The sequence below is a fragment of the Ailuropoda melanoleuca genome, chromosome 9 (genome assembly GCF_002007445.2).
Source record: "Ailuropoda melanoleuca isolate Jingjing chromosome 9, ASM200744v2, whole genome shotgun sequence".
NCBI classification, from domain to species: Eukaryota; Metazoa; Chordata; class Mammalia; order Carnivora; family Ursidae; genus Ailuropoda; species Ailuropoda melanoleuca.
The window spans coordinates 11,418,221-11,442,884 of NC_048226.1; the positions used below are offsets into that span (position 1 = coordinate 11,418,221).

General features: G+C 40.5%; 1 protein-coding gene across 1 annotated transcript in view; it reads left to right on the forward strand.

Annotated features, from left to right (window-relative positions):
* Positions 1 to 24,664, forward strand: part of CHD2 (chromodomain helicase DNA binding protein 2) — a 122,668-nt gene that overhangs the window by 56,376 nt on the left and 41,628 nt on the right. Inside the window, exons 17-24 of the mRNA XM_034668898.1 lie at positions 6,191 to 6,379; positions 11,477 to 11,639; positions 11,965 to 12,117; positions 14,299 to 14,370; positions 17,708 to 17,857; positions 18,615 to 18,763; positions 20,562 to 20,658; positions 21,075 to 21,215. Coding sequence (XP_034524789.1) covers positions 6,191 to 6,379; positions 11,477 to 11,639; positions 11,965 to 12,117; positions 14,299 to 14,370; positions 17,708 to 17,857; positions 18,615 to 18,763; positions 20,562 to 20,658; positions 21,075 to 21,215 — 1,114 coding nt within the window. The remainder of the gene's footprint in view (positions 1 to 6,190; positions 6,380 to 11,476; positions 11,640 to 11,964; positions 12,118 to 14,298; positions 14,371 to 17,707; positions 17,858 to 18,614; positions 18,764 to 20,561; positions 20,659 to 21,074; positions 21,216 to 24,664) is intronic.

Consider the following 24,664-nt stretch of genomic DNA (forward strand, 5'->3'; position numbering starts at 1 on the left):
GTTTTAAGTGTGCTCGTTAATTTGAAATATTTAGGTATTCCCCAAATGATGCATAATTTAATTTTGTCTTAGAGAATATGTTTTAAATGAATTTACTGTTACTTATTATATTGTCTAGTATGTTTTCTATTTTGGGGAATGTTCTTTGTGCACTTGAAAAGAGTAATACTTAGCTTTCGTAGGGTAGAGTTCTGTCCATTACATCAGCTTAGTTAATAAATAGTCTCTTATTCAAGTCTTTTATACCTTTGCTGTCTTCATGTCTCGTTCTATTACTGACAGTGAAACATTTCACTGTTTAACTGTAGTTGAATGACCTACTTCTTTCGGCTCTGTGAGATTCTCTTCATGTATTTTGAGGTTTGTACACCTTTGTAATTGTTCTGTGTTCCTGATATATTGATCTTTTTATCATGAAATGTCCCTCTTTATCTCTAGTAATAGTTCTCATTCCTTAGGTCTGTTTTGTGTGTTATGACTGCTCTTTAGCTCTCTCTTGGTAACTGCATGGTATACTGTTTTCATTCACTTGACTTTCAGCTTTTTATGATTCTAAAATGTGATTCTGTCAGACTATATATAGTTGGATCTTCCTTTTTTTTTTTTTTTTAAAGATTTTATTTATTTATTTGACAGAGACAGAGACAGCCAGCGAGAGAGGGAACACAAGCAGGGGGAGTGGGAGAGGAAGAAGCAGGCTCATAGCAGAGGAGCCTGATGGGGCTTGATCCCATAACGCCGGGATCACGCCCTGAGCCGAAGGCAGACGCTCAACCGCTGTGCCACCCAGGCGCCCCTGGATCTTCCTTTTTAAATTTAGTATGACAGTCTCTGCCTTTTGAGGGTTTAGATCATTCACATTTAATGTAATTATTGCTGTGGTTGGATTTATGTCTGCTATTTTGCTTTTTTCCCTCATAGGTCTTATTTCTTCGTTGTTTCTGTTTCTCCTTTACTGCCTTTTTTTGTTTTAACAGTTATTTTCTAGTTTGCCATTTTAATTCTTCTATTAATTGATTTTTTTAAGTTATTTTCTTACTGGTTGCTGGAGTTTTTAATATGCATCTCATCACAGTCTTCTTCCGATTCATGCTAATGTACCTTTGGTAAAACAGAACAGCATTTCTCCAGTATGGCTTCATTTTCACCTCTTTCCTTGTGTTATAAACCCAAGAATACAGTGGTAAATTTATTGCTTTATTCAGGCTTGTCTTTTAAGGAAATTAAGAAAAGAGGAAAATGTACTTATTTAGTCTTTCATATTACACATCTATTTTATCATTTCCAGTGATCTTTATTTCTCCCTGTGGATTCAGCTTGCCACTCTTTAGCCTAAACGACTTCTTCACCATTTCTTGTAAGGCAGACCTACTAGCAACAAGTTCTTTGTTTTCATTTGTCTGTGGCTGTCCTTTTTTCACTTTTATGTTTCAAGGATAGTTCAAGACTCTTCAGAAGACGAGTAGAGAAACTTGACCACTCCATGTTGCCCTCACTACAACTATCGGTAGAATAGGCTTCAGCTATTTCCTGTGTCTGCAGGCATCCTTATGACGGGGGGTGCTTCCAGGAGTGGAGCCCCCTCGACACCCCTCCTTGCTCTGCCTTCTCTCAGAGCAGGGTTTCGCAGCTTCAGCGCCGTGAACATTTTGGGCTGGATCGTTCTTTTTGTCAGGGGCTGTCCTTTGCATCGGAGGATGTTTGCAGCATCCCTGGCCACTACCCACCACATGCCAGTAGCCACCTCCTTTCTCAGTTTCGAGAACCAAAAAATGTCTCCAGGCATTCCCAGTGTCCTGCAGAGAGGCAGAGTCACCACCAGTGGAGAAACACTGTTCTGTAGAAGGTTCCTTTTCCTGTCGCGTTTCACCCATCCCGTCTCATTGCTGCTCTCTCGTCTGTCCTGTTGCTGCTCACCTGGGCCCACTGTCCCTTCACAGAGCTCTGAGTCGATAGTGGCCTGAGGATGCAGGCAGTTGCCCTCTTCTTCTTCTTCTTTTTTTTTTTTTATTTTGATTTTTTAGTTTCAGAGGTAGAATTTAGTGATTCTTCAGTTGCATACAACACCCAGTGCTCATTACTTCAAGTGTTCTCCTTAATGCCCATCACCCGATTACCCCATCCCCCCACTCAGCATGCCCGTTTCTTTTTTTAAACATTCTGCTGTACATTCTGTAATGAGTACCCTATTCATCATGTATTAGCAGAGGGCTGTGTTTCTATAAAGTGTGCTTTTCAAAGGTACAAATGCTGTAAAACAGATAACAAAAGTTCAGGAATAGTTGAGGTTATCAATTATTTGTTGTTACTTTGTTTTCTGAAGTAGGGAATTTTTGTGTGTATTACTTTAAACTTTTCATATCGGATCTTCTTGATATACTGGGAGAGTTTAGCTTCAGAATGTTGACTTAGATGATATGTGTCCCGTATCATGCAGTTAATAAGTTGGTTGGACGGAGATTAGTTCAGGTCTTTTGTGACCAAGGTAAATGTCCTTTGAGCTTTAGATTCTACGAGAACAAGTATATCCTTCATAGCACCATTGAGATGAGGTAAAGCATTCTACGCAGTAGGAGTCTTGAGGCACCATGGGGACATCTGTGCTTCTCACCTCAAAAAAGAATGTGGTGCATAGTTTTCACGAATGAATGGTTAGCTAGATTTGCCCTTTTGTCCTTGACTACTGAGTTGGGTGGTAGAGATTTTGGCTCCTAATTGTTCATAATTAATTTTTTTGTTGCTATTTAGCAACTGTGGCATTCCTCGTATAGGTTATCATTCTTAGAGTTCTTCCAAAGTGTTCCTTGTGGCCAGTTGCATTACTTTTGGAATGATGGAGTTAGAGATGCATTTGTGTGTGTGTGTGTGTGTGTGTGTGTTTGAGAGCTTTTTCTCTTTGAAAACTTTGTTTTTAAAATACTATCATTTTTGGGGCACCTGGGTGGCTCAGCTGGTTAAGTGTCTGCCTTTGGCTCAGGTCATGATCCCAGGGGCCTGGGATCAAGCCCAGTGTCGGGGGGTGAGGGGGCATCCCTGCTCAGCGGGGAGTCTGCTTCTCCCTCTCCCTCTGCCCCTCCCCCCAGCTTATGCGCAAGTGCGCGCGTGCGCTCTCTCACTCTCAAATAAATAAATAAAATCTTTAAAAAAATAACTGTCATCTTCAAACATTTTTAAAAACAGATTATTTGCCACAAAGATGCACATAACTCCATTAGTTCAGGAGTTAAGGTTTACCTTTGTTTCTGCCTGAGCTCGCTGTGCAGGTGACCAAAGTCCTGGGCAGTATTTTCCCCATCCTCAGCTGTTGTTCCTCAGGTTCCAGGTGGCTCCACGGAACCACTTAGTCCTTTCAAAGAAATGATCCATTGAAGAAATATTAGTGTATAGAAAGGAATTAAATTTGGTCAGATAACTTTTGAACCTTTACCTCCTCGACTGTGATAGGCCATCGTTTTTTATTTTTTTTTTTAATTTTTTTTATTTTTTTAAGATTTTATTTATTTATTTGACAGAGATAGAGACAGCCAGCGAGAGAGGGAACACAAGCAGGAGGAGTGGGAGAAGAAGAAGCAGGCTCATAGCGGAGGAGCCTGATGGGGGGCTCGATCCCGTAACGCCGGGATCACGCCCTGAGCCGAAGGCAGACGCTTAACCGCTGTGCCACCCAGGCGCCCCAGGCCATCGTTTTTTAAATCCAGAAGTTAGTCTTCTTTTTTAACCAACTGAAGTGCTGTTTTATTTTCTGCATGGTGACTCTGACCAGACTACCACCCTTTTTATAAATATGATCACTACCCTTATCATAAGTATATACCAATCAGTTACTTTGTACATACTGTTTTGCAAAGCATGGGGCTTGGTAGTAAAGGTAGAGAAAGATAAGATAAGACTGAAAAAGTGAGTTTATAATCACTTGCAAAGTGTACTGCATACCCACTCCACAAAATAACTCGATAGAGCGTATTTCAGAGATTTAAGCTCTTAGTATAAGAAATGTGATTTTTTTGTTTTGTTTTGTTTTCTTCTGCTGTCTAGGCCAGCCTGAATTTTTTTTGCATCTTTCCCTTCACATATTAATCACATTCTAGAATACTGTTTCACTGCTTTGATTTAATTTTCTTCTTTGTTATTCCTCAGTAGAGTGAACTTCTATTTTCTAGCATCCCAAAGTCTGGAAAATTAAGTCAAAATTGTTTCTACTTTTGTGAGAGTTACATTTTATGTTTGCAAGTTGATAGCAGGGATAGATCTAAAATAGTCTCTAGGCTGTGGCATGATGTCATTATTAAGTTCACTGCTGTAACCCTCTATCTTTTATGTATGTAGTATTTTAACTTGACGGTTTTTTATTGCAGGGAACAGCAAACTTTTTCTTAAAGGACCTGATAAGAAACATTCCTAGCTTATAGGCGTTACGGTCTCTGTTACAGCTGCTCATCTCTGCTTTAGAGGGAAAGAAGTCCTAGACAATTCATAAACTATTCAGAGTGTATATAAAGAAATAGTGTGTCATAGTAACGTTTAGTTTAGTAAGAATACACTAGGTAGGTGAAAATATTCGTTGGCGAAAGCAGTAGGGGAAGTAAATCTTGTAAGTAAGGTTTATATTGAAGTGTTTTAGTTTTAATTCATGATAACGAGTGTTGTGTGAATTGAAATATTCTCTTGAAATTGTCCCCCAGCTTTTCAGAGAACAGCCTGATACAGGGATAGTCCCTGAGTTCCAGTTGCTTCATAGTTTTGTGGGTGACGACGTGCCATTCCTGTAGCACTGAGATGGTTCGGTTGGCATTGTTCCTTTTAGTCCTCTTACTAGTTTTCATTCCTCATTTGGTTTTGTTCCTGGAGTATTTGCACAGCAGGGTGACCAAATACAGCTTAGGTTTTTCAGTTTGTAAGCTTTAGTGATGTTTTTAGATTTCTACCCCAAAAGGCCTTTTTGTCTGCTGCTCCGAAGGCAGCTTTTGTTGTGTTACCAGGTGTTACTGAGGCTGGTGTTGATCCACCTCCCGGTACCTGAGGAAGCGCGTGGCCATTTCTCAGTTCAGGAATGGCAGCAGACGCTGTGGACGCTGTTGTGCTCTGTGCAGTGCTGGCGTCTGCGCTCTGACTTCCCTCTCCTCAGAGGGCACATGCTGTTGAGTCCTCCAGGCTCTGGGTGATGTGGAGCCATTCTGTCTTCTGGGGCGGGACTGGCCTCAGCAGAGGAGGGCCACCTGGTTGTCAGAAGGCAGCCCGGCAAGCAGTGACCCACGAAGCTCCGGTTCTGGTTCTAGCCTCCTTCCATGGCCTGCGCTCACCTGCTGAGCATGGGACCTTCTGCTACATGCTTCCCTGGCCTTCTAGTGGCAGGACAAAGCACATTTTTTCAGTCCTCGTGAAGGAAGTTTCCTTCGGTTTTTTTTTTGTTTTTGTTTTTGAAAGAAATGTGTTCACAGTGTCCTATTCTGGACTTCTGCCATAGGTCCTTTAGTGAATCAGGGATGATTAAGATTTAAACAGGAGAAACTTTTATCTGTAGAATTGAGGCAGAATTTCTATGGTGATAGGTTTTTAAATTTATTAGTAAAATATGTGTCTCCAAGTCCTAATACTGTTAAGTTGGTATCACTTGTATTGCTATTCTTATTTGGGGGCCATAGTCTTATTTACTGTCATTATAATCCATTAATTTTCTCATCTGTGAACAGTGAAGAGTATTGATGGAAACTGTGTAACACACTTCACCTTTAAGTGGTGACAGCTGTAATATTGCCACTGATTATTCTCTTACCTCTGAATTTGTTTTCCCAAGAAATTGGGAATTAAAGATAGCTTATTAGCTTTTCTGTAGAATGTTTCATGACAATAACTTAATCCATACTTACATACTCATTGCATGTTACACTGAAATATCTTGTGAACTCTAGACCCAGTCTGAGAATTGGAAAGCGAATGTTACCACATTGTAGACAGATGGGATTGAATCAGTTGGTTTTCCCTTTCCTTTTTGTTTTCCGTTGTATTGTGTCCATGAGCTAGTGACTAGTAAAATTTATATTTCCTTATAGAGAAGAGTCTTTTTTTTTTTTTGAACAGATTTTGTTTTTTTCCATTTAGTTAATTGAAATTTTAGTTTGAAAAATGCTTTTTTTTTTTTTTTCCCTTCTTGGTTGCTTCTGTAATAAATGCTGTCTTGTTTTATTTCCAGGTTTGAATTCTGGGAAGATTTTGAAGAGGACCACGGGAAAGGGAGGGAGAACGGCTACCAGAGTCTTCATAAGGTGCTGGAGCCCTTCCTCCTCCGGAGGGTCAAAAAGGACGTGGAGAAATCCCTTCCTGCCAAAGTGGAACAGATCCTCAGGGTGGAGATGTCGGCTCTACAGAAGCAGTATTACAAGTAAGCTATGGGTGGGTCACGTCACAGTAGGATTAACATCCAGACAAAGAAGCCACGAGATAGGCAGGTGACATACTGCTTTTTTCAGTGATGCCTGAACACAGATGTGACTAGCAGTATATTCATGGTTAGAAAGAAGAAGTTCTATTATTCTTGCTTTTTTATTTGGGTGAGAATTTTCACAGCACTTTTCATTCTATAGGTGGTCTGAAGTATATATTAAATCTTACTGCTAATCCCCCTTCAACAAACAGGCATATTTCACTCATTCGTCTGTTTCTTTTCTGCTATTCATTCAGTCATTTATTCAGATTCTGCAATGTGGTAGGCATTCTGCTAGATACTGGGAGTATGAAGGTGAGTGGATGTGTTCCTGCCAGAAGTGTTGCTTAGGAGGGAAGACAGGGTAGAGACAAGGAGTCAAAACAATGTTGTTTAATAACCAACGCAAAATATGCAGGGCACTGTAGTTGAGAAGGAACAGTGCTCAGCTCTGTGCTACAAGGGAAAGACACTGTCCATTCTGGCATTCTGAGTGGCCTGGGTAGGTTGTGGACTTGGTTTAGGTTATGATAGGCAGAATGCTGGGTTTGGGAAAGGGAGTGGTATAGAATGTGCTTTAGTTTTTTGTTTTTGTTTTTGTTTTTGTTTTTTTGTAGATTTTATTTATTTGTGAGAGAGAGAGCACACACAAACAGGGACAGAGAGCACAAGCGGCAGGCAGAGGGAGAAGCAGGCTCCCTGCTGAGCTAGGACCCTGATGTGGGACTTGATTCCAGTTCCCTGGGATCATGACCTGAGCCGAAGCCAGAAACTTAACCGACTGAGCCACCGAGGCATCCTACCATCTGACCTTTTTGTCTAACACTGCCTTGACTTTTAAAAACCTTTTTGTTAGGGGAAATCTCAGATATGTACAGAAATAGAAAAGGAAGTAGTCAGTCCAGCTTTAATTACCAGCTCATGGCCAGTCTCAAGTTCACCTATGTCTTTTGCATCCTCATTTTCACCTCTAGATTGTTTGAAACATGTTCCAGGTACTTATCAAATGTTTCTATATAACTCTAAAAGATAAGTACTTTTTACCAGTTAAACAAAACAATGGCAACAACAAAACCAAGCTTATAGGTACAGAGAACAGAACAGTGGTTGCCAGAGACTGGAGTGCGGTGAGGGGGTGAGAGCAGTGGGTGAAAGGGGGGTCAAAAGGTATAGACCTGGAGTTATAAATGAGTCAGGAGGATGTAATGTGCAGCATGGCGGCTATGGTAATAATACTGTACTGCATATTTGAAAGTTGTTGAGAGTAGATCATTGAGAGTAGATCATTCTGCACACAAGGAAAAAAAAATTTTGTGACTGTGTATGGTGACAGATGTTAATTAGACTTACTGTGGTGATCATTTTGCAGTATATACAAATATCAAATCATGTGTATACTTGAAACTAATACAATGTTAAATTTCGATCATACCTCAATAAAAAAAAGTTAAGCATAATTTCAATACTGTTATCATGCCTAAAAAAAAATCATCAATTTCTTATTATGTTTATAATGTCTGTTGCGTGTTTACATTTCCCTGGTTGTCATCTGTATGACATACATGTGCACATACACACATACATACGTTCTGCTTGTTTGCCTCAGGATCCCAGTAAGCTCCATTACATAATGATTGGTTGGCTTGTCTCTCAAGTTTATTTGAATCCATTTCTCCCCCATCCTTGTAAATTTTTTTTTTTTAAAGATTTTATTTATTTATTTGACAGAGAGAGACAGCCAGGCGAGAGAGGGAACACAAGCGGGGGGAATAGGAGAGGAAGAAACAGGCTCATAGCAGAGGAGCCCGATGTGGGGCTCGATCCCAGAATGCCAGGATCACGCCCTGAGCCAAAGTCAGACACCTAACGACTGCACCACCTAGGCGCCCCCCATCCTTGTAAATTTTTTGAGAAGAAACTGAGTCTGTGTTCTGTAGATGTGTTGTACAGCCTGGATTTGGCTGATTCCTGTTCCATGGCATTTAACGTTTTTCTCTGAACCTTCATATTTACAGATAAGTGTAGAAGCTTGATTAGACTCAGATTCAGAATGAGTATTTTGCAGAATGCAAAGGTGCATTCTTTCACAGGAGATTGTCTCTTTGTGATATTAACAAGTAATAGTAAGCATTGCCTAGATCCATTCATTCGTTAGGGATGATGAAGTGGTGATACTCAAATTTTATTTCTCCCTGTTTATTAGCTGAATACTGCAAAAAGAAACTCCTTGTATCAAGTGAGGAGCAGATCATATAGGAAAGACAGAATAAATGCATGATTCTTTCTGATTTTTGACATTTAAAAACAGTTTATTTTATTATTATTTTTAAAAGATTTTACTCTTAAGTAACCTCTACACCCAACATGGGGCTTGAGCCTACAATTCCAAGGTCAAGAGTTGCATGCTTCACCGAGCTANTTGCAGGCTTCACCGAGCTAGCCAGGCACCTCTGTTGTTTTTTTATTTTTTATTTTTATTTTTTAATTCTTAAAAAATATTTTATTTGAGACAGAGAGAGCGAGCATGAGCAGGGAGGAGAGGGAGAAGCAGGCTCTACGCTGAGCAGGGAGCCTGATGCAGAGCTCGATCCCAGGACCGTCGGATCATGACCTGAACCGAAGGCAGATGCTTAACTAACTGAGCCACCCAGGCACCCTGCCTCAGTTATTTTTTAAATTGAAATATATCTGACATATAATGTGTAAATTTAAGGTGTACAACACGGTACTTTGATACATTTATATGTAATAAGATGGTTTCCGCCATTGTAGCAGTAATTAAGCACCTCTATCACATTACATAATGACCCTTTTTAATGGTTGGAATCTTTCAGTTCCAGTCTCTTAGCAAGGTTGATAATACGGTATTGTTGTCTGTATCCACTCTACTGTGCATTAGATCTCTAGGGATTATTTACTAATTGCAAGTTCAAGTTTACCCTTGAACAACATCTGTCCCATTCCCCCATTTCCAGGTAGCCACTATTTTATGTTCTTTTTCTGAATTTGGCTTTCTCAGATTCCACATACAAGTGACATCATAACAGTACTTGTTTTTCTCTGCCTGATGTATCTTACTTAGCATAATATGCTTAAAGTCCATTCATGTTGGAGTTTTGACATCTTTAAAATAAATAATAGGTTATATCTACCCTTCTTCAAAGGCTTTGACCAGTGAGATTTGTTTGGGTATGATTTTAAATTGATCAGTAAGCATGTTCATGTTTCATTCTGTGACAGTTATTCTTTTATACTCCTGGTCTAATGGCTTCATTTTTAGCCAGGAGGAGCTCACTCAAGTTGGTTTTGAGCCTTTTGACATAATCCTAGTTGTAGCTCCGAGCTTTTTGCTTTCTGGAATAAAATGTTCACGCTCATCTTGTACGTTGCCTGCCCCACAGCGGGAGTCAGCCATATATCCAGCAAGCTCTGCATACTCTTTTATTGGAAAGTGGAATTTGGAGACCTCACACTGGGGACTGGAGCTGTGACTAGCACCTGCACTGGACATCATTGACAGGCTTTTTCAGTGGATAGATTTAGGAAATATTTGTTTTTATTTTTATTTGTTTTAAGAAATTTGTTTTTAAAGATAAATACATCATGAATTGTTTTTTCAGTTAAACAGTACAACGTAGAGGTTTTATTTGAGCTTAAAGGTCTTATACCCATACCGGAAATTCCACTTCTTAACTGCACCAACCTGCTTACTACCACACACACAGTCTTAGTAGTAATAGTGCCAGGATTACCCTCGGCAATGTGAATAACAAAAACAGTAAGGGTAAAATTTCTTAACGGTTTGGGTTTGTTTGTTTGTTTTTAAAGGTATAGTCCATTAAAAATGGACGAGTCTTAAAGTACTTTGAGATAGTTTTTCTTACTTGTGGTTAGGCTACAGCTAGATACAGTGGTTTATTTCATTTTAGTTTTATTTTTTAAAAGTTGGCTTTGCTTAATTTTGCTTCATAATTATTTGTCATATTTGTAGAGTTCCAAAGGCAAAGCTACGAAGCCTGTTGTGTTCAGAGATATCTAGCTTCTTTCCTTGTCCCCCCCTTCATTCTAGTTCCTCTTTCCCTTAGGTAATAATAATTACCAGTTTTAAAATTCTTAATGTTTAGCTTTCCTTTATTTTTTAATTTTTAAAATATAATCAAATGCATTTTAACTTTTTTGCTGTCTCCTTACTCCTACATCGGCAGCATACCATATACATTTTTCTGTACCTTACGTTTTTCACTTAATGATGAAGAACACTCCACAGTGGATTACAAAGATACTCCTCTTCTCTTTTTACATCTGTAGTGTTCCATTGTGGATCTGTAGCGTAGTTTATTCAGCGCGGCCCCCTAGTGGAGGACATTTAGATTGTTAGAGGTGCTTAGAGAAATAGCACTTCAGTGAAGATCCTTGAGCACTCTGTGAGATAGAGTCCTAAAAATGGGATTGCTCACAGTGTAAAGAAATTCCGTTGCGTAGGAAAATAAAGCACTTTTAATATTTTATAGTGTATGGTTAAAGCTTATATGCAGATATACATAGGTATTTCTCCTTCCCTTTTTAAAAATTTGGATATAAAACATAGTGACTATGAGCATTTTATCATGTAAAATGTCCTTTTACAACACTTTGTCAATGGGTACATAGCTTCCATCTGATGGTAATCTTAACTAGTCTCCTCCTGTTAGCTTACTTCCGTTTGTGTTGTGAGAAAGAGTGCTTCAGTGACCATCCTTGTTTGACAACGTGTGCGTATATGTATGTGTATATTTCACTGTTGTTCTTTCCTTTTAGTTTTCCGTGCTCAGGTTGAAATGCCCAGTAGAGCAGTGTTTACCCAGTGGTTACCATTCTGAATCAGACCAAAGATGTGAGCGGTCCCAGCTAGGTGGCAGGAGGTGCAAAATACCATATCCCTCTATGCCTTCTTAATGGTCTTATGTCTTTTTTGTTTTTTTGTGTTTCCAGTAACACTGCTCTCTCTCACAGTCTTCTGATGCTTCCGATTCTCTGTTTCTTCAAATTGAGTAATATCATTATTTTGATTTGCAGATGGATTCTGACCAGGAACTACAAGGCTCTTGCCAAAGGGACAAGAGGCAGCACATCCGGGTTCCTGAATATTGTGATGGAGTTGAAAAAGTGCTGTAACCACTGCTACCTGATCAAGCCCCCTGAGGAGAACGAGCGAGAGAACGGGCAGGAGGTTCTTCTGGTGAGTGGCCACCTTGTTTGTAATTAAGTTCTTAAATACTCCAATGTTTGTAGATGCTCTGTATCAGAACCCTTTCCTCCTTTGATGACTCTTCAAGGAGCATCAGAAGAAGCTCTGAAAAGAGGTGAGGAAAGTTCACTAGGAAAAATAGGGAACGTCTGATGTCCCAGATGCCAGGTAAAGAGCATTTCAGGAATTGGCAGCCAGACTGCAGGGGGCTTCACCAAGCTGAAGGATGATTGTCAAACTAGGAACTCCTAGCAGTTAAGGGCAGATTGAAGTATGGGTTTGAGTGTGATGATCGGAATGTCTTTTCAATCTCCAGTCCCTGATCAGAAGCAGTGGGAAGCTGATTCTGTTAGATAAACTGTTGACAAGACTTCGAGAAAGGGGCAACAGAGTCCTTATCTTCTCCCAGATGGTCAGAATGTTGGACATCCTGGCTGAGTACCTGACGATCAAGCACTATCCTTTCCAGGTAAGGATGCTCAGTGATTGGAGTCCCTCCCTGTTTCCCCTCCCTCCAGGTTGTATGCTTTGCTTGCTAAATTATCCTAAAATTAGGATACAAGTTTTTTAGCTGGAAGCAAATTGAGATGAAGGTTTCAGGAGGGCCTTTATGTTTACTTCCATACCTTTAAGCTACCCTATAATGAATGTGGTCATGTGAGGTCATTCTGTTTTTTGGGGGGCGGTAAGGAGGTGGGTAATACAGGAACAGCAGACAAGAGAAAGGATGTTAGATGGTGAGATGGTGTGTCTTCCAGCTCCCAAGTCTGGGGTAAGAGAAGAGAGGAAGGAGGTGCAGACCTAATTCCAGAAACCCAAATCCTAGGAAGAAAGGCGATAGTTCTGTGCGTTCACCCCCGGGCAAGCTGACCCTGGCGTTGAGGCTGGGAACTCACCAGAGCTGGGCCCTGAAGCAGGTGGTGATGGCCCCCTCTTCTCTGCAGGATTGTTACTGTGGATTTTCATCTTCACTCAGTTGTCTCCTACAAGATAAGGAGAAAAACAAGATATGGGGGAAATGAGTTTCTTTTACACGATATTTTTTCTGGGTGTTAGACTGTGTGAAACTTCTCTCTGATCTATTTATGGATGTGTATGCTATTTATCTTGACTTTTGGCATAACATTTTTATAGTGCTTTGATTTTTAAGATTGACTTAATATTTTTTCTTTGAGTGCTTGGACTGTTCAGCCAACTTACATAATTATGCTAGTATTGAAGAAACTGGGGGTCAGTGATTCTCCCCTAAGAAGGCTAAGCTTTAAACTCACTAACAGTTTGTCTTTTAAAAATGCCCTGAAAGGCATTGTCCTATCCATAATACCTCGTGTAGTCTTTCAGCAGCTGTCATAGAATATGGTTTGGCACTGTGGTTATTTAAGGAAAAAAACAAAAACCAAACAAAAACCCAGCACACTGCAAAAAGACTGTTGTGTCTCAGTGCATCGGATCTCTGTGAGCTTTCAGATCAAGCTAATCATTTGATATCAAGTAAAATAAGAATGCATTGCTTTTCTCTGTAGGGAATATTTGGCTGGAGTCCACTCGGGTCCGTCATGTCTGCTGTCTTCTATTAATGGGAATATTAAAGGATGGCATTTGGGTTTTCTGATACCAAGTACAGGCTATGAACCTACAATTTAAACATATCTTTGGGTTGGGGCTCTGAGTAGAGTTGGTAGAAAGAAGGGGGTTTCCAGGTGTGACTTGACTTGAGTTCAGGTGAGCCTGGGTCTGTTCAGCAGAGCTCTGAACTAGGGAGATGTAGGTCCCTCTACAGACGATGTCCCCAGCCACTCGCCCATCGCTGGACAGCTGACATCACCTCTTGGGTCAGTTTTGCCTTCTGTAAAATGAGGTATTTTGTTCATCTCAGAATGTGATTGTGAGGGGAAGACATGTGAAAATGATTTTAAAGAGTAAGAAATAAGCACTTTATATGTACAACATACAATCAAGTACAAAATACTTGATTCTCAAGTATTTATTTGACATGGGGTTTTCCATGGTGATGTTGTTTGGGACCTAGAACTGACACGTACTCTAATAAAAGAACTAGTAAATACTAGAGGCTTTCTTAAATATGCATTTTGGTTACCTAAACACTTCACTCTGATGTCAGAGTGTAATTTTTGGAAAAGCTGGAATATATGATCAACTTAATTTTAATACAACGTTATGGCGAAATCTTTTCAAACAATTATGTAAATGATTTTTTGGTTTGTGTAGCACTTAATAACTGTGCAACTTGTAGTCATATTAGTTAAGAGTTAGGATCGTTTTCTGCACGAGCTAATTATGAGGTGAGCAGTGGTACGGTGAGCTAACCTCTTCAGTCCCTACGGATATAGAAGCAAACCTTGTTTGTGAGCACAGTGTGGGTTGCCATCTTTCTTGTTATAGGTCCTAGCAGTCATTCTGATCTTGGATAAACCTAGATAGCCCTTGAGTCAGAAGCTTTTGACCTTGAGTTTGTAACCAGAGAGCTTGGGCAGTAGGATATGCTGCTTAAGCAGTCCCCTGACAGCATGTTGCCAGTGCATTCCGTACTAAGTGGGTGTTGGGGTGATAAAGGTTGCAAATCTGGTGTTCTGTTCTGAGTATAGATGATCTTGCTACCTTATGATTTTCTTGTGGTTTGTTTTTACAGCGTCTAGATGGTTCCATCAAGGGAGAAATCCGAAAACAGGCACTGGACCACTTCAATGCGGACGGGTCTGAGGTACACCGTGCATGGCTTTGTTATTTGGGCGGCGTGGGCTCTGTATCCAGGGGAAAGCCTTTCTGGCTTAATGTATTTCACTTTAGAAACAGTTCAGAGTGAAGTTCTGCTTTGGGAAGGAAATAAGACATCATTAATACAAAAGATGCCTCTTAATTTTGTTGTTTGTTATTCCAGAAAAGCATATGCATGCTTGTTTATCTTTCCTGGTATGGATTAGTGACAGAGTAGTATAGTAGCAACTGAGTGTTCTCTAGTGGCTTCCAGATACCAAATTTCTGGGCCTGGGAGAGCAGTAAGGCTAACAGTCAGGAAGGCTGGCCAGTAGGATTAATTTTGACATGCATGTTACGTCACAAGGTTCTGATCCGTACTTTTTTGGTGACTGAGGCTTGAGAAGTACTTTGGCCATGTCTCAAATGTGTTGAATTGCTGGTATGATCGATAACAGCTTAAGTTCTATAGTCCAGCGTGGATTTGCATTCCAAAGTGATTTTCAGGCACATAGAGAAGGGGTGCTTAGGAAAAGTGAAAAACCATGGTAATGTCGTAGTTCGTGCACATCAAGCTGTGAAATGCTGTGGGATTTGAGAGAACTGGGGGAGAAGAGGGTCTGTGGAGATAACGCTGCAGCGCCGTGTGCGGGTGAAGGCAGCAGTGGAGAGAGCCAGAAGCAGACCTAGTGTTTTGGGGAGAACATGCGCCCTTCTGAAGCCTGGGCCACTACTTCCTGTAGACAGAACAGACCTCATGTTCTGCTTTCTGAAGCGCTTTAAAAACTCTCTGTTGCTCCAAAATGGTACACCTTCTGCCTCCAGAACCTCACGTGGTCCCAGTTAGGCTGTAGCTTTCTGGCTTCTTTAGCCTAAAATGTTAGCTTTCCTCGCGGAGCTTTCGGCGTGAGTCTGGGTATATCCGAGGCTTTGAATAGTTCAGAAGAGGACTTGAATTACTGAAGACTGCTCACCCTCTAATTCCCATCCCTTCTTTTTCTCTTCTGTGTCCTCGTGTAAAATCATGGTAATTCCAGTACCTGCTGTGGGGATTAAGCGCAGTGACCAGCACACAGCAAGCACTAGGCTCATTGCCTGGTACAGAGTGAGCACTCAGTGAATGCAAGCTAGTTTTATTATTTAGTATTTATTGAAATTGGTTTTGTGTTCCCTACTCTTAGTTTAAAAAATAGTATGAGGGGCGCCTGGGTGGCACAGCGGTTAAGCGTCTGCCTTCGGCTCAGGGCGTGATCCCGGCGTTATGGGATTGAGCCCCACATCAGGCTCTTCCACTATGAGCCTGCTTCTTCCTCTCCCATTCCCCCTGCTTGTGTTGCCTCTCTCGATGGCTGTCTCTATCTCTGTTAAGTAAATAAATAAAATCTTAAAAAAAAAATAGTATGAATGTTTCGTATTGCCCTTTCTCAGAGAAACGCTATTAAAGCTGCCTTTTCTTTATAATTCTCAATTCTCCACCCCATGGTTATGTATAGAACACTGGTTCTCTGAGCCTTTTTTTATTAAGAGCCTTTTTTATTAAGAAAAATTAAATACTTTATCATTGGGAGGAAATATATGCACAATTAGAAAATTTAGAAGAACGTGAAGAGTACAAAGAAGAAAAACTGCACAACCCCCCCATCCCAGAGACAGCTTTTGCTATTCTCATCATTCAGTTGTGTTTCCATTCATAATAGATGAAACTGATTATTCCTCTGTATGTTCACCTAATTGGGATCATTCTGCGTATAGTTCTGTCACCTTTTATTCAAAATTCTGTGAGCATTTTCCCCATGTCATTAAAGATTTTTTAAAAAATTTTAGTTTCTAATGTTTTTTCATGCTTATATCATTCTCCATTTAACCCGATTAAACCTAATCACTTATTTGGTGTTGTGTGTTAATAGTGTACGAGCATTTTAAAAAGGTTTTTGATACCCTTTGCTAGATTTCTCAAAGCAGTTTATATTCATACTGTTTGTGTATGAATGTTTCCATCTCACCCTTAGCAGCATTGTGTTTCATTGAATTTGTTTTCAGTTTGATAATAGACACAAATAGCATCTTATAATTCACATTCTCTTAGGTAAAGAGTGACAGTGAAGGGGCGCCCGGGTGGCTCAGTTGCTTGAGCATCTGACTCTTGTTTTGGCTCAGGTCATGATCTCAGGGTCGTGGGATCGAGCCTCACGTTGGGCTCCGTGCTCACCATCTCCCTCCGCCTCTCCCTCCCAAATAAAGAAATCTTAAAAAATAAAAAGGAGTGACAGTGAAAATTGTGTATATGATTATTCAGACCCCAGATTTTATTAGGTTTCGGTATCATTCTCAGGTGTCCACTATTTACCTGTAGGCTTCTGTAAATTAGAGTGTGGTGTCACTTGGTATCTCTGGGCCAAGGATCACAGAGTGTATGTGCCTCAGCAGATGTATTTAAAGTTCTTCTGAGACCATTCTCTCCATTTTTATTTCTGTGGCAGGATGCTGGTGAGTGTGAGAGCTTTTCATTGTGGAGAGCTTTTCATTGTGTCTGTGTATATTAAATACACCCATGGATCAAAATGTAACTCAGCACTACCAGCTTTCGAGCGTCACTTGTGTGCCAAAAGGGTGTCAGCCTTCGACATACATGATCAAGTGCCCTAAAAATAGAAATCTCTGTGGCTTTCTTTTCTTCTGGCTCATATAATTTATTCTCTGCCTCCTGGCCCGTATTTCCTGAGCTCTCATAGGCAGGCAGATAGACCATACCTGCTCAGTCTGTCTTATTGCTGTGGAAACTGGACTGTGTCAGAGCCCGAGTCTTTCCCACACGTGGCTGTTCAGGCGCACGTGCATGTGCTGTGCGGATCGAGGACCCTGTGCTGCTCAGCAGTCCCAGCCGTGATCTGTTGGTGCAGTGCCTCTGCGTTCCTCACCCACCTAACAATGACATGTCCTCGCTTACACCGAGTACCTGAGGTGGTGTAATGCACCCTTACCCAGAAAATGAGTGTGTAGGCAACTTGCTGGAATGATCCCCTTGCTAATTAAGTTTTTCTGGATTTTGTTAACTGCTTGTAACACTAGTTTCAGCTAGGAGAGAACACGAGTTCTTTTGTTCTGGTTGACTTATCAGAATCAGCTTTATTCCTTAGTTCCCTGCACTGACTCTTTCTGCTTAATGAAATGAGAATTCACTCTGCCATCAAGTCCCTGGCATTCTTGTAGCCTCCATAAAGTTTGTCCATCATATCTCACTTTTCTTCACACCTGCAGGGGTTTCCAGGTATAAGGGCTTATTGGACTATGAAACTGTTTCTGAGAAGGCCACTGCATAAAGTAGTATATTGCATTGTGTACAGGACTTCTGTTTCCTGCTCTCGACAAGGGCTGGTGGCCTGGGAATCAATCTGGCTTCGGCGGACACAGTTGTCATCTTTGACTCTGACTGGAACCCCCAGAACGACTTGCAGGCACAAGCCCGAGCCCATAGAATTGGTCAGAAGAAGCAGGTCAGTGGTGAGAGACATTTGGACATGGTTTGGGGGAGAGGCGGTAAAGGGGAGGTGTGTTATTTAGCCCTTCAGGATGTTTGTAAAATGCTTTTTTCCTGTTTTGCTCTCATTTCCCCAAGGGTAGATGCCTGTCTGTTAACTAGTACAGAGAAGGTGTCTTTGGGGCTAGGATGAACTTACTAGGGAGTTATTCTCTTTTCCTGTTTGAAAATTATGTCACCAATGGCTCTCAGGTTTACCCCAAGAAAGAGAGGTGGAATGTTTCTCTATTTTAATGTGGATAAGTTGTTAAATAATCTATCATTGTTCAAGATAGTCTGCTTTTATTATACATGACAGTGTTAGCTTTGAGCTAGGTTGGGGAAATACATGCTTGCTTCCTTCACGTGCAGATCTCAAAGTCGGCTCTAGTGTTGGGTAACTCCTAAGTTTTGTACTCGGCCAAAGGTTTGGTTTTGGTGAAACGTTCCATCAGTGAAACTAATTATTCTTTAACAAGATTTTTATCACTAGAATAGGCTGTAACAACAGTTTTTTAGAGGTAGTTTTATTTAAGATTATAACCTATTAACAGTAAAAATATTATATCTGCTTAAGCCACCTGTTTGGATGAATGACTTACAGTCATTTCTGGTAGAAGAGAATAAGTCTTTTATTTCTCCTCTTGGTTTTAGACAGAGTTTTTTGTTTTGTTTTGTTTTTGCTTTTGTTTTTTTGTGATCAGGTATAAACATAACATTTCCTTTTCCTACAGGTAAATATTTACCGCTTGGTTACAAAGGGGACTGTGGAGGAGGAGATCATCGAACGGGCCAAAAAGAAGATGGTATTGGACCATCTGGTGATTCAGCGCATGGATACCACTGGCCGGACGGTTCTGGAAAACAACTCGGGAAGGTCCAAGTAAGTTCCAGAAAGGTGGAGGAGGTGGTCAGAGCCAAACTGATTTTACATCAACATTTGATAGAATTCATCCTTCTAATAGGATTCTCTGTAATTGATGTTATCTGTTAATTACCTAAAAGAGGCCAAGCCAGGACCACGAGAAGATGTCATTTTCATGTTATCGGTTTTCCTTGTTTGTTCTTCTTTGCCTCTCAGCCCTGTGCTCATGTGCTCTGTCTTTCTTGCCTTTTGCTTTCGGCTCTCTGTGTGACATATGACACGGCAGCAGTGCCAGCTGTGTGTCCTCCGTTAGGCTTTTATCCCAGCGCAGGGTTGACGTGAATGTATTAGTAGTTGAGAATCTGTCAGATGGAGTTGGCAGCGGTTCCCTTATTATTGGTAAAAATGTTTGCGTGGAGATTATTACTTTTCCTATTGAAGACAGAAGAGTGTAGAAGGAAAATAGTCAAGTTTCAGTTGACTTTATTTAGAAGCACAACTATTTCTCTGAGTTTACATTTTGCCCAAATTGTTCAGTGTCGTCTTTGGCAGTCCTGCAGCTTGTGTCACAGGTGGAAATAAAATGAGCCCTTCCCTAAATAGAATATTTTCAGATTCTCTTCCATTCAAGAGGAACCTAAATGGGAAAAGCTTGGTTCTTTTGAGAAGATTGAAAATTCTTGGTGAATGATAACTTACTGAGTCAAAAGATAAAGAGCGAAGAACTCTGNGAGTTGGCAGCGGTTCCCTTATTATTGGTAAAAATGTTTGCGTGGAGATTATTACTTTTCCTATTGAAGACAGAAGAGTGTAGAAGGAAAATAGTCAAGTTTCAGTTGACTTTATTTAGAAGCACAACTATTTCTCTGAGTTTACATTTTGCCCAAATTGTTCAGTGTCGTCTTTGGCAGTCCTGCAGCTTGTGTCACAGGTGGAAATAAAATGAGCCCTTCCCTAAATAGAATATTTTCAGATTCTCTTCCATTCAAGAGGAACCTAAATGGGAAAAGCTTGGTTCTTTTGAGAAGATTGAAAATTCTTGGTGAATGATAACTTACTGAGTCAAAAGATAAAGAGCGAAGAACTCTGTTCTTTCTTTCTTTCTTTCTTTTTTTTTTTAAAGATTTTATTTATTTATTTGACAGAGATAGAGACAGCCAGCGAGAGAGGGTACACAAGCAGGGGGAGTGGGAGAGGAAGAAGCAGGCTCATGGCAGAGAGCCTGATGTGGGGCTCAATCCCGTAACGCCGGGATCACGCCCTGAGCCGAAGGCAGACGCTTAACCGCTGTGCCACCCAGGCGCCCCTGTTCTTTCATGTTGCTGCTAATTAAGTTTTCTTGCTTAATCATGTAATAAATGAGCCATCAGAAAAATAATTCATTGGGGCGCCTGGGTGGCTCAGTTGTTAAGCGTCTGCCTTTGGCTCAGGACATGATCCCGGCGTTCTGGGATCAAGCCCCGCATCAGGCTCCTCGCTTGGGAGCCTGCTTCTTCCTCTACCACTCCCCCTGTTTGTTCCCTCTCTCACTGGCTGTCTCTCTGTCAAATAAATAAATAAAATCTTAAAAAAAAAAAGAAAAGAAAAGAAAATTCATTTTCTGGTCTTCTGCTAGGTTAGGTTTACCATCACAGACTCATCCTGGAGATTTAAAAAAAAAAAAAATGAAATCTTTGAGAGGTCATTTTTCATGGGGCAGAATTTATATTTTCACCAGTACTTTCACCCCTTTATGAACGGTAGCTGTTTTATAGTAGAACTTCATGGAGGTTATTTGACATTCCTGAGAGATTACAACTACGTTTTACTTCTACAGCTCAAACCCTTTTAATAAAGAAGAGCTGACAGCTATTTTGAAATTTGGAGCAGAGGATCTCTTCAAAGAACTGGAGGGGGAGGAGTCAGAGCCTCAGGTAATTAACAGTGAGGAAAAAACTTTGGCAAGTATTTGTGAGAATCTAAATTTTTCTGGAAGCAGATTTTGAGTCTGTGTTAGAGGCTTAAGAACAGTAATTATTTGAAGGATATAGTTTTTTATTTTTTTATTATTATAGAGCTCAAAGCTCTTAATAGAATAGGAAAGAAAAACATTTGAGGATTCTGTCCTTGGTGTTTTTAATTCCAGTTGTATTTCATGTAATTTCTGAAGTTCACCTTGTCATTTGTGTAAATAATAGTTTGAGACATCAGAGGTAAAAGATAGAAACCCAAGTACTGTTAAGGTAAATGGGATCCCGGGAAGGAGATTTGGTTTATTTGCGCCAAGTGTTTTCAGTCCGTACTGATCACTGTTGCCTGTTTACCATATTGCGTTGTTGGTGTCTGTTAGGAAATGGACATAGATGAAATTTTGCGCTTGGCTGAAACCAGAGAGAACGAAGTGTCGACAAGTGCAACAGATGAGCTTCTGTCCCAGTTTAAGGTATGGAAATTATTGTGGGAGGGAGTCCTCAGCACTGATAATATTAACTAATGATAACTAGTGTCTCTGAGTACTTCTTGTATGCAAGGTGCTCTACTTTTTCCTTTACCTAACTTGGCCCTTCCTTCTCCTCCTGAGTTCCAGGCACATTTGAGTGTAGATTCAGTCTTCCGCATGGAAGTAATCACTGATGTGGTCTCTCCTGCCCAGAGTCAGGGGATAGAGGAAAAGTCAGCAAAGAGGGAATAGTATGCATCCATGGGATGGATGGAGACCCAGGTAGTGTGTTGCTCTGGCCAGTGTGGAGGGCATTGTGGGAGAGACATTGATGGAATCAGGTGACAAAGAGAGGTCAAAGGTAGAAAACAGAAGGTGACAGTTAAGAAAGTTCTTGATGACTTGGTGGTCTTTTTTTTAGGGGCCGTTATGGGTAGTATGTTACATAACAGAAAATTAAATGAGGTCAGGACTAAGTGCTGAAGCTGGGCACCAGATGAATAGGAGGTGGCAGCATTGAGTGGGGAGTTCATTTAAAAGCTCATGAGCAATACAGTGAGGGTGATTTGTGAGGATAGGAGAGTCAAGCAAGGCAAGGGTTTTGAAAGATGTTATAATGTCTCTAGGTGGAGGAAAGAGCTTGAGGATAGGGAGAGATTGAAAGTTCTAAGGAAGAAGGAAAATTTGATAGTACATATCCTTAGAAGAGACTGGAAGGTGTGTAACTAGAAACACAGGTGGTACAGTTGGCCTTCAAAAGAAAAAAGGAAAGTACACTTCAGGGAATAGGAGGGGAGAGAAGATGTGGGGTTCCTGCGTGACCGTAATTCCCTACTGGGAATAAGTAAAATAGAAATGATTTGGGACAGCCACGGGTGGTGCCAGGAAGGAGGAACTTGATAGGGAGCAAGCTGAATTTGGAAGTTAAGACTTCATGTTGGAGCTGGTCAGCAGGGTCCTGTGATTTTCTCTAGCAGTACTTGAGGTCAGAGGGAGTTGAGGTCAGAGGGACTGATCATTTTGTGGCCCCAAAGTGGGAGATGAGCTTGGGAGACTAAGGAGAGTCAAAGTGGCAAAGGTTTCCCAATCTCATACGAGAACATGGTTGAAAGAATTGGCTTTGGGTTTGTTCTGTACAAGGTAAAGAAGCAGGAGAGAGACCTGAAGGTTCCAGTGATGGTTAAGTGCAGTAGAACCTGTAGGATTGAGGGAGACATGGGTGAGGTGTTTGGAAGGAAGCAGTACCTTGTGATGAGGTCCAGGGTTGGCCACGGGTAGAAGTTGTCTCAGGAAGAACACAAAAGGAACTGAGTAGACAAGAGAGCTCTAGGATCAGAGTCCGTGTGTTTGAGGTTGAAAGTGAATTATTACTGTTTCAACTGGACTGAACTTCTAGGACTATTGCTCCCTTTTAAAATTTTTTTTAAAGATTTTATTTATTTGAGAGAGAGAATGAGTGGGGGAGGGACAGAGGGACAAGCAGACTCCCCACTGATAGGGAGCTGGATTCTGGGCTCAGTCCCAGGATCCTGGGATCATGACCTAAGCTGAAGGCAGATGCTTAACCGACTGAGCCACCCAGGCATCCCTATTGCTCCCTTTTAAAGAGAAGTAATCTTCATGTTAATATTTTGGTTAGAATATCTATATATGATGATTTAGGTATAAATATTTCTACATATTAACAGGCTAATCAGAAGTGGTCAGCTGGTGACTTTTGCCTTGCAAAAGCTCTTCTGGCTGTTAACATTTTAGCACCTGGTCAAGCAATTTAATCAACAGTGGGAGTCTGCCTACCTAGGGGCTTTTTCGTTTCTGGAGCACTTCAGTTGAATTGACTTTGTTTTTTCCCACTAATCCTTTCTTTTTTTTCTTTCTCTCTCTCTTAACCCTAATCTAACATGTTGGAAACACAGCAAAGCTTTTTTTGAGATAACTTAAGATTATAATTTTCTTAAGTAATCATAACTGATACTTGTATCTCTTACTGTGTGTGTCAAGCCCTGTTATAACCGTAGGATGAGTCAGGTATTATTTTCTTCATTTATAGATCAGCTGAGGCACAGACAGGCTATGTAGATTTCCTAAGGTCACACATATTTGGAATTGTGATTACATCCTAGGCAGGTGCTCTGGCCTGTAGCATGTGGCCCTTAACCGTTCTGTGCCCTCAGAAAGTTAATTTCCCAACTGTGTGAACCACTAATACGTATATTTACGTCATTTATGTCATTTTCATTTGGCTGTTTTAAAAGTCAGATCTAAAGTAATTACAAATAGTACTTAATTTAAGAGATTGGTCAAATGATTCATTTTATAAAACAAAAAATGTTAAGTTTTCAATCTAAGAAATTACATCTGTTGCCTTTGTCTTGGAATTTAAAAAATTCCAAGATACTGTGAAGATCACAGTGTTTATGTGGAAATTAGAATTAATTGTGGCCAAAAGTCATATACTTCTGACTTCACTGTCAGTTCCAAATGAATGTGAGGACTGGAACCTCTAAAAGCTCTTTTGTACATGATTGTAGCTTTAAAGACTAGGTGGGGGGGGGCACCTGGGTGGCGCAGTCGTTAAGCGTCTGCCTTCAGTCCCGGTCCCTGCATTCTGGGATTGAGCTCCACATCGGGCTCCTCTGCTGGGAGCCTGCTTCTTCCTCTCCCGGGAGCCTGCTTCTTTTTCTCCCACTCCCCTTGCTTGTGTTCCCTCTCTCGCTGGCTGTCTCTCTCTGTTAAAATAAATAAATAAAATCTTTGAAAAAAATAAATAAAGACTAGGTGCGAAGGAATAAAAAGGATGTGGAGCCTGAGCCCTGGGGTCTGCCCACCACTGCTCATAGGCCAGCCAAAGCTGGTAAATGTGTCTGTGTAGCCACTGGCTGAGTCTTTGAAATGCAGACACTTAGATGGTTTTCTTTCTGGGATAGATATATCTTTTCAGTACAAGTCAATGACAGATACTAAATATTTCGTATGTTGTAAATGAAGTATTCTAGGTTTGTTCGAGTTTCTTGCATTTTAAATTCTCATTTTCATTTCTAACAGTAGAGTGTACTTTTGAGTGTATGAAATCATTACATACCTTTAGTTTCTCTTGATAAAAATGAATAAGGTAGGTAGGTAATTGGCTAGTGATTGCTAGGGCTTTGAATTATGCATTGTTTCAGATGAGTGCTGTTTAGTAGCAATTTCAAATTTAGAACAGTAACTTCATAATGGATTGGTATTAAGTATTCAGCATTTGATAATGTAAGTAAATCTAAATTTTCCAGTTAGTATCATATTTATTAGAAAATGTGCTTGATTTAATAAGTCTTTCCATAAAACTTGTAAGACAGTTTATATCTTCATATCTCTTTCCCTGATTCTCAGTAATATTTCTGATGAACTTGAGGGTTTGGCAAGGTGATTTGGGGGGGAGGATAAGGGAGAGATTAGCAGAAAATTGATTATCTGATTATATAATATCACAGGAGTTCTGAGATTATGCATAGTGTCTT